The sequence below is a fragment of the Hypanus sabinus genome, chromosome 4 (genome assembly GCF_030144855.1).
Source record: "Hypanus sabinus isolate sHypSab1 chromosome 4, sHypSab1.hap1, whole genome shotgun sequence".
Taxonomy (NCBI): Eukaryota; Metazoa; Chordata; class Chondrichthyes; order Myliobatiformes; family Dasyatidae; genus Hypanus; species Hypanus sabinus.
The window spans coordinates 92966843-92977312 of NC_082709.1; the positions used below are offsets into that span (position 1 = coordinate 92966843).

The 10470-nt window shown below is 40.5% G+C and overlaps 1 protein-coding gene across 2 annotated transcripts in view; it reads right to left on the reverse strand.

Moving 5' to 3' along the window:
• Window positions 1-9911, reverse strand: part of LOC132392311 (uncharacterized) — a 100357-nt gene extending 90446 nt beyond the window's left edge. For both annotated transcript variants that reach the window (XM_059966134.1, XM_059966133.1), the window contains exon 1: window positions 8710-9911. In XM_059966134.1, coding sequence (XP_059822117.1) covers window positions 8710-9804 — 1095 coding nt within the window. In that variant the 5' untranslated portion in view covers window positions 9805-9911. The remainder of the gene's footprint in view (window positions 1-8709) is intronic.
• Window positions 9912-10470: the final 559 nt, after the last annotated feature.

The following is a 10470-nucleotide window of genomic DNA, read 5'->3' on the forward strand; positions in this document are numbered from 1 at the left end:
TCCTTTCCTGTCCATATACCTATCCAATTTTACCTTAAATGACACAACTGAACTGGCCTCTACTACTTCTACAGGAAGCTCATTCCACACAGCTATCACTCTCTGAGTAAAGAAATACCCCCTCGTGTTTCCCTTAAACTTCTGCCCCCTAACTCTCAAATCACGTCCTCTCGTTTGAATCTCCCCTACTCTCAATGGAAACAGCCTATTCACGTCAACTCTATCTATCCCTCTCAAAATTTTAAATACCTCGATCAAATCCCCCCTCAACCTTCTACGCTCCAATGAATAGAGACCTAATTTGTTCAACCTTTCTCTGTAACTTAAGTGCTGAAACCCAGGTAACATCCTAGTAAATTGTCTCTGCACTCTCTCTAATTTATTGATATCTTTCCTATAATTCGGTGACCAGAACTGTACACAATATTCTAAATTTGGCCTTACCAATGCCTTGTACAATTTCAACATTACATCCCAACTTCTGTACTCAATGCTCTGATTTATAAAGGCCAGCGTTCCAAAAGTTTTCTTCACCACCCTATCTACATGAGACCCCCCTTCAGGGAACTATGCACTGTTATTCCTAGATCTCTCTGTTCCTCTGCATTCCTCAATGCCCTACCATTTATCCTGTATGTTCTATTTGGATTATTCCTGCCAAAATGTAGAACCTCACACTTCTCAGCATTAAACTCCATCTGCCAATGTTCAGCCCATTCTTCTAACTAGCATAAATCTCCCTGCAAGCTTTGAAAACCCACCTCATTATCCACAACACCTACTACCTTAGTATCATCGGCATACTTACTAATCCAATTTACCACCCCATCATCCAGATCATTTATGTATATTACAAACAACATTGGGCCCAAAACAGATCCCTGAGGCACCCCGCTAGTCACCGGCCTCCATCCCGATAAACAATTATCCACCACTACTCTCTGGCATCTCCCACCTAGCCACTGTTGAATCCATTTTATTACTCCAGCATTAATACCTAACGACTGAACCTTCTTAACTAACCTTCCATGTATATATATACTTTGAATTTTGACTAAAACAAGCATGCCAAATCTCCTTTTCGCCATCCTGCCTACCCTTTCTGCACTTTCAAAGAACTATGTCAAAGTCAAAGTCAAAGTAAATTTAAGTATGTACATTTATGTCACCATGTACAACCTTCAGATTCATTTTTGTAGGCATTTACAGGAAAATAAAGAAATACAAGAGAATTTATGAAAACTACATAAAAAGACTGACGAATAACTAATGTGCAAAGGTGGCAAATTGTGCAAATACAAATTTTAAATAAATAATACTGAGAATTTGAGCTGTTGTGTCCTTGAAAATGAGTCTATCGGTTGTGGAATCAGCTCAGTGTTGAATTGAGAGAATTATCCATGCTCTACGAGGAACCTGAAGATTGCAGAGTAATAACTGTTCCAAAACCTAGCTAAGGGTACAGAGTCCCTCCTGCCTAATGATAGCAGTGAGAAGAGTGGATTGTGGGGGCCCTTGATAATGGATGTACTGTACCTGCACCCCTTGGTCTCTCTGTTGAAAAGCCCTCTGTGGCTCTGTAATTTACAATATAAGTCCTGCCTTGTGTTGTCTTACTAGAATGCAATACTTCTTATTTGTCTGAATTAAACCCCATCTGCCAATTCTTGGCCCATAGGCCCATTTGACCAAGATTCCATTGTAATCTTTGCTGTCCACTATACCACCATTTTCGTGTCATCTGAAGATCTACTAACCGTGTCTCCAAGATTCCCATCCAGATCATTTATATAATTAATGAACCACAGTGAACCCAGCACCTATCCCTGCAGCAATCTCTCACTAGCCTCCAGTCTGAAAACAACCCTCTACCACTACACTCTTTCTACCACTGTTAAGCCAACTTTACATAAAATTGTCTGTGTTAACTTAGATCCCATGAGATCTCACCTCCTGGACCAGCTTGGACCTTGCTAAAGTCCTTGTAGACAACTTTTTACCACACTTCCTTCATCTTCCCATATAGAGAGGTAGTTATACCCAAGGTGCAGGACACAGGAAATTGGGTGACTGTCAGGAAGGGGAAAGGGGTTAAACAACCATGGCAGAGTACCCCTGTGGCCACTCCCCTCAACAACAGGTGGGGGGCGTCACGTGATGACGTAGGATCGAGACATTGGGAATCCAGCTCCCTCATAAAAAGTAATGAAATAGGGTTTAAGTGAAGGAGAGTTAACAAATACCTACTAGAAACTATTTATAAGCAACTCAGGATTATTTTTAGATATGGCTCCTAAACTGAAACAGAAGAAAGCTACTACTTCGAAGACTGCGCAAGTCGGCGGGGAAAAAGGCCTAACAGTTTCGGTGAAGCCTCGGACTCAAGTTGGATCTCCTCCCGGCGAAGTGCATGGCACTTCTGATGGTGCGGGACAGGAAGTTGCAGCAATGTCTGCGGTCTCTAAGAAGAAACGGCAAGAACAACGCATGGGCAAAGAAACAAGTATGCATGAACAGATATTAACAAAACTACAAATCCCAACTACGGCTGGAAGTGAATTGGAAGTAAATCGGAAGTGGAATCAGACTCTTTGGGAAATTCAAAGGAAGAAAAAGAGGAAAAGAAGGAAGAGATTAAAGGAGACATAAGAGATATCCTGATATATATGACGAATGAATTAAAAGCTATAAGAAGCTATAAGAAGGATGCAGAATACACTCGATAATGTGGTGGAAAAACAAAAGAAGATGGATAATAAAGTTAAAGAGATGGAAGTAAAAGTGGAAGAAAACACTGAAAGAATAGCTAAGATAGAAGACAATAACCTTGCCTGGACAATAGAAAGAAAACGGATGTTGGAAAAAATGGATGCGCTTGAGAACTCTAGTAGACGAAATAATATTAAAATTGTTGGTTTTATGGAAGGTACAGAGGGAGAAAATCCAATAAAATTCTTTCAAGAATGTATTCCGAAAATTTTGGAAATGAAAGAAGGAAGCCAAGTAATTGAAATTGAAAGAGCACACAGAACTTTAAGACCAAGACCTCAACAAGATCAAAATCCAAGATCAATTTTGATAAAATGCTTAAGGTACCAAGATAAAGAAATGATCTTGAAGGCAGCTACTCAAGGTGCTAAAAAGAGAAATGGGCCATTGATAATAGAAGGGAAGAGGTTTTTTTATCCAGACATAAGTTACAATCTTCTGAAGAAGCGGAAGGAATTTAATCCAGTGAAAAAATCTTTGTGGGGAAAAGGGCTATAAATTTTTATTGAGCTACCCAGCAAAATTGATAATTTTCCTGGATAACAAAGAAAGAAGTTTTATCGTTGACTACCGGAAAGTGGAGAAATTTGTACAAGAACTACCTGATGTCCATGAAGAGGAGTAAAGAATTACAGAAATGAAATGGGCTAATGATGAAGACTGAAACAAGGTTGGACTTGATGGACATTTATAAGGAAAAAAAATAGTTGAGGAGTATTAATTGGGAGTAGAGACATTAATTATTTTCTTTTTTTTCTTCACTAATATATTTTCTTTTTTTTGCGGGGGAGCTGGAGGAGCTCCTGATCGATGGCTGCGAGTTTCACGTGTACAATCATGGTGATTGCCATGAACAGTAAAATGGGGAGGGGGTAATGTTGTGTTCTTTTTATTCGCAACATTAGTGGGGGGGTATTTTGGTTTTTTTTCTTATATATTAGTTATCTTTCTTCTATTTTTCTTCTTTTTTGCCTGGATGGTTGGGGAGAAACTCATAGCAACATGGAGAATTTTAAAGAGTTCCCAAGGTATTATGAATGATTAATGTACTTAATTTTTTAAGTTTTAATGTTAATGGAATTAATGGACCTGTGAAAAGAAAAAGAGTTTTAACATATATGAAGAAAATGAAAGGAGATATAGCTTTTTTACAAGAAACACATTTAACAGAAACAGAACATAAGAAATTAAAGAGAGATTGGGTTGGAAATGTCATTGCAGCTTCATTTAATTCAAAATCGAGAGGAGTTGCAATTTTGGTTAATAAATCTTTACCAATTAAAATACAAAATGTAATAATTGATTCTGTGGGGAGATATGTGATTATACATTGTCAAATTTTTTCAGAATTATGGACTTTTAAGAACATTTATGCACCAAATGAAAATGATGTAAAATTCATACAAGAAGTTTTTTGAACTTGGCTGATGCACATGATAAAATATTAATAGGTGGAGATTTTAATTTTTGTTTAGATCCAGTTTTGGATAGGTCAACTAAAGTTGCTACAAAATCAAAAGTAACAAAACTAACTTTATCATTAATGAAAGATTTAAACCTGATTGATATATGGAGAAAAATTAATCCAAGAGAAAGAGATTATTCATTTTATTCAAATAGACATAAAACTTACTGAAGGATTGATTTTTTTTATTATCAAAAAAGTATTCAATATAGAGTGAAAAGTGTGGAACATAAAGCAAGAATACTGTCAGATCATTCCCCCTTGATAATGACAATGATAATGATGGATAAGGAGGAATTGATCTAGAGATGGAGATTTAATTTAATTTTATTAAAATGTCAAGATTTTTGTGATTTTATGAAAAAACAAATTCAATTTTTTTTGGATACATTCAGTTGAGGATAAAATTGTATTATGGGAAGCGATGAAAGCATATTTAAGGGGTCAGATTATAAGTTATACATCTAAAATTAAGAAGGAATACACAGCAGAAATAGATCAATTTATACAAGATATCATAAAGTTAGAAAAAGAATCTCAAAGATATATGACAGAAGAAAAATGAAGACAACTTGTTAATAAAAAACTACAATATAATACACTCCAGACATATTGTACAGAAAAAGTAATTATGAGAACTAAACAGAAATATTACGAATTAGGTGAAAGATCACATAAAATTCTTGCTTGGCAGTTGAAAACAGAACAGGCTTCTAAAACAATAAATGCAATTAGAACAAGTGTAAATAAGGTTACTTATAAGCCTTTAGAAATTAATGAAACTTTAAAAAAATTTTATACTGAACTATATCAATCAGAATCACAAAATAAGATTGCTGAGATAGATAAATTTTTATCACAAATAACCCTTCCAAAATTAAATTTGGAAGAACAGAAAGGATTAGATATGCCCTTTACATTAAAAGAGTTTGAAGGAGCTTTAGGATCACTTCAGAGTAATAAATCCCCAGGAGAAGATGGTTTTCCTCCTGAATTTTATAAAAAATTTAAAGATTTATTAATTCCTCCTTTTATGGAATTAATATACCAAGTGGAAAGAATGCAAAAACTCCCACAATCTTTTTTAACAGCGATCATAACTGTATTGCCAAAAAAAGATCGAGATCCTTTAAAACCAACATCATATAGGCCTATTTCTTTGTTGAATACAGATTATAAAATAGCAAAAATTTTATCTAATAGAATATCTAAATATTTACCAAAATTAATACATATGGATCAAACAGGTTTTATTAAAAACAGACAATCAATGGATAATATAACCTGGTTACTTAGTATAATTCATTTGGCACAAAAAAGAGAGGAAATGAGTGTGGCAGTTGCTTTGGATGCAGAAAAAGCATTTGATAGATTGGAATGGGATTTTTTATTTAAGGTATTGGAAAAATATGAGTTAGGAAAATCTTTTATACAATGGATTAAAACTTTAAATACTAATCCTCAAGCTAAAGTAGTTACAAATGGTCAGATTTCAACACCATTTTGCTCAACGAGGTCAACTAGACAAGGCTGCCCATTATCACCTGCTTTATTTGTATTGGCAATAGAACTATTAGCTGAATTAATTAGAACAGATTCAGACATTGGGGGTTTTAGAGTTAATCAAGAAGAATATAAGATTAATTTATTTGCTGATGATGTTTTGATTTAATTAACAAACCCATTACAATCTTTGCAAAGATTATCTTTTAGATTGGAAGACTATGAGAAAGTATCAGGGTATAAAGTAAATTGGGATAACAGTGAAATTTTACCCCTTACCAAAGGAAATTATAATCAATGTCGATTAGTAACTCAATTTCGATGGTCAATAAATGGAATAAAATATTTAGGTATTAGAGTTGATAATGATGTAAAAAATTTATATAAACAAAATTATTTGCCATTATTAAAAAAAATAAAAGAGGATCTTGATAAATGGATGATGTTACCAATAACATTAATAGGTAGAGTTAATGCTGTAAAAATGAATATATTTCCTAGATTGCAATATTAATTTCAAACTTTACCAATTCAATTACCTCAGAAGTTTTTTCAAGAACTGAATAAATATGTAAGGAAATTTCTTTGGAAAGGAAAGAAGTCAAGAATATCATTGGAAAAATTGACATATAAGTTTGATTTAGGAGGGTTACAACTTCCAAATTTTAAGAATTATTATAAAGCAAATCAACTTAGATTTATTGCATCTTTTTTTGATGAAGAAAAACCGGCATGGATTAGAATAGAGTTAGATAAGATAGGAGAAAATATACCAGAAGATTTTATATATAAATGGGAATCCAAATGGATACGGGAAAAAAAAGGATCTCCTATGTTAAGACACTTGATTGATTTATGGAATAAGGTAAATATGGACGACGAGATAAAGAAATCTTTAATAGCAAAAAGAACTTTAATTCAAAATAGGCTTATTCCTTTTACAATGGATAATAAACTTTTACATAATTGGTTCCAAAAGGGGATTAAATATATAGGTGATTGTTTTGAAGGAGGTATATTGATGTCATTTGATCAATTAAAAAATAAATATAAAATATCAAATAACACTCTTTTCTGTTAATTTCAATTAAAAGCCTATTTACGAGAAAAGCTGGGTCAAACAATGTTGATACCAAAACCTAGTGAAATAGAAATATTAATTCAGAAAGGAAAAATTAAAAAATTTACATCTTGTATGTATAATTTGATTCAAAAACAGACAATTAAATCAGGAATTCATAAATCAAGACAAAAATGGGAATCTGATTTGAATGTTAAAATTGATGGAAAACATCGGATGGCAAAGTTGTGCATGAAGGGTGTACAGCTGGTCGAGCTGTGTGCTAGCACATGTTCCCCGGGATAGGGCATCAGGGGGCTTATTGAGTCTGCCAGGCCGGTACAGGATATCATAGTTGTAGGTGGAGAGTTCTATCCTCCACCGCAAAATCTTATCATTTTTGATTTTGCCCCGCTGTTGGTTGCTGAACAGGAACGAAACCGAGCGCTGGTCGGTCAGCAAGGTGAACCTTCTGCTGGCGAGATAGTGCCTCCAGTGCCTAACAGCCTCCACTATGGCCTGGGCTTCTTTCTCCACCGCGGAGTGCCGAATTTCGGAGCCTTGGCGGGTGCGAGAAAAGAATGCTACTGGTCTGCCTTCCTGATTGAGGGTAGCAGCCAGAGCGAAATTGGAGGCATCACACTCCACTTGAAAGGGAGCGGTCTCGTCCACCGCATGCATCGTAGCTTTGGCAATGTCCTCTTTAATGCAGCTGAAGGCCGCGCGGGCCTCAGCAGAGAGGGGAAACGAGGTAGACTTGACCAGGGGGTGTGCCTTGTCTGCATAATGGGGGACCCATTGGGCGTAATAGGAAAAAAAACCCAGGCACCGTCTGAGGGCCTTGAGAGTGGTGGGAAGAGGGAGTTCTAACAGGGGGCGCATACGTTCGGGATCAGGGCCAATAACCCCGTTTTCCACGACATACCCAAGTATAGCAAGGCGGGTGGTTCCAAACACACACTTGTCCCTGTTATAAGTAAGGTTCAGAGCTGCGGCCACTTGGAGAAATCGTTGGAGGTTGGCGTTGTGATCTGGCCTGTCGTGACCACAGATGGTGATGTTATCCAGATAGGGAAATGTGGCCTGCAGTTGGTACTGGTCCACCATCCGGTCCATTTCCCTCTGGAAGACAGAGACACCATTCGTGACACCGAAAGGGATGAGCAGGAAGTGATAGAGCCTGCCGCCCGCCTCGAAGGCGGTGTAGGGGCGGTCCTCTGGGCAGATGGGGAGCTGGTGATAAGCGGATTTCAGATCTATTGTCGAGTACACCTTGTACTGAGCAATCTGGTTGACCATATCCGTGATGCGGGGTAGGGGGTACGCGTCAAGCTGCGTAAACCTATTGATGGTTTGACTATAGTCCATCACCATCCTATTTTTCTGCCCAGTCCGAACAACAACCACCTGGGCCCTCCAAGGGCTTGAGCTTGGCTCAATGATCCCCTCCCTGAGCAGCCGCTGCACCTCTGACTGAATGAAGGCCCTGTCCCCCACGCTGTACCTCCTGCTTTTGGTTGCCACAGGTTTACAGTCAGGGGTCAGGTTGGCGAACAGCAGTGGGGGAGGGACCTTGAGAGTGGAGAGGCTGCAAGTGTCGGTAGCGCAGCTGTCGGCCTGGTTCTGGATGGGATGTGTGTGCCCGCGTGTGTGTGTGGTCAGTAGCGGGGTATGTGAAGAAGTCCCACAAAACTGAGGATTCCTGACGGTGAGTGGTGGGAGGGGCCCGTCATACACCATAGTCACACTTTCGAGATGGCTCTGGAAGTCCAGCCCCAATAGCACACAGTTTAGGCATGACCAGCAGCTCAAAGTTCTGATATTCTGTGCCTTGCACCACCAAAGTCGCTACACAACCCGCCCGGATGTCTGCGGACTGCGACCCAGAAGCCAAATGGAACCTCCGACTTACCGGCCGCGTTGCAAGTCCGCAGCGTTGCACTGTGTCCGGGTGAATAAAACTCCCAGTGCTGCCCGTGTCAAACAGGCATCTAGTCCTGTGCCCCTCCACCCGGATGTCCATCATGGACCTTGCAAGCTGGTGTGGGGCGCTTTGGTCGAGGGTTACAGTGGCCAGAGTTGAATCGCCGTCGGGGTGCCTGGTCAGCATCGGAGGGTCGGGGGCGGGGCGTGCTGACGTCGACAAAGATGGCCGCCCACATCCGGGCATGCAAGATGGCGGCCCCCACGTTTCACCCGCAGCGCTGCACTCCGCTCGAGGTTGAGACTTACAGACCTTGGCGAAGTGGCCCCGCTTTCCGCAGCTGGAGCAGGTCGCTTCTTGCGCTGGACAGCGTTGTCGAGGATGTTTTTTATGGCCGCAGAAATAACACACGGGCTTCTGATGGGCCACAGCCGTGGTCAGGGTCGGGGAGCTCGTGGAATCGTGACTGGCAGCGGCGTTGGCGAATTCGCTCCCGGGAGCCGGCAGTGGCGGGGTCTGAGGTGTCCACGGAACCGGCGGGGAATCGCGTGACTGGACAGCGTCAGCATTATGCAAAGCAGCTTCTAGAGCGTTGGCCTTCTCTATCGCCGAGCTTAAGGTAAGGTCGGCATTTTCCAGCAGCCGCTGGCGCATGTACACTGACCTCAGTCCCGTCACAAAGGCGTCTCGCACCAGCAGCTCCGCATGTTGTTCTGCCGTGAGCGTCTTGCAGTCACAAGCTCGGACGAGCGTCTGTAGTGCTCGGAGAAACTCAGCGCACGATTCGCCAGGCCGCTGTTGCCGGGTAGCTAAACAATGTCTTGCGTAGACGGTGTTCACCGGCCACAGGTACTGTCTTTTGAGGGCGTCCAGTGCCCCATCGTAGGTCGGCAGGTCCCGGATAATGGAGTAAACTTTGGGGGTGACCCTCGAGAGTAGAATTCTGTGCATAACGGCGGGTTCAGTTGCACGAACCTCCTCCAAGCACGATTGGAAGCATGCAAGCCAGTGTTCAAAAGCGAGAGCTGCGTCAGGGTCTTGAGGGTCCAAATCCAACCGGTCCGGTCGCAAAACGGTTTCCATGTTTTAAAACTTCCAGTCAATAAAATTGATGCACCATCAATAACTCACTCTGAGACGTAAGGCGGGATATCGGCTTTTATTGACTGGAAGAAGGAACCAGGAGTGAGTGTCCATCATACTATGTCTTGGAGACTGAGGCCTCAGTCAGGCCTCAGATCGCCTTTATACAGGGGCCTGTGGGAGGAGCCACAGGAGCAGTCAGCAGGGGGCGTGTCCAGAAAGGCACATAGTTCACCACAGGGGAAAACAGTTTTCTGGCAAAGGAGTACTTGGTAAGTGGGAGGCCTTCAAAAGTGAAATTTTAGAAGTACAAAGCTTGTAGTGCCTGTCAGAATAAAAAGCAAGAGCAACAGGTTTAGAGACCAAGGATTTTGAGAGATATTGAAGCCCTGGTTAAGAAAAAAAATCATGTGCATAGCTGGTTTGGGCAGGAAGGAACAAATGAGGTAATTATGGAATATAAGAAACGCAAGAGAACACTTCGAAAGAAATCAGGAGGGCTCAGGGAAGGCAAGATAAAGGAGAATCCCAAAAGATTCTACAGATATGTTGAAAGCAAAAGGATTGCAAGGGACAAAAGTAGTCCTCTGAAAGATCAGTATGGTAGCCAAAAGGGACGGGGGAGATCTTAAAAGGATACTTTGCTGGTGCATTTACTCAGGAGGT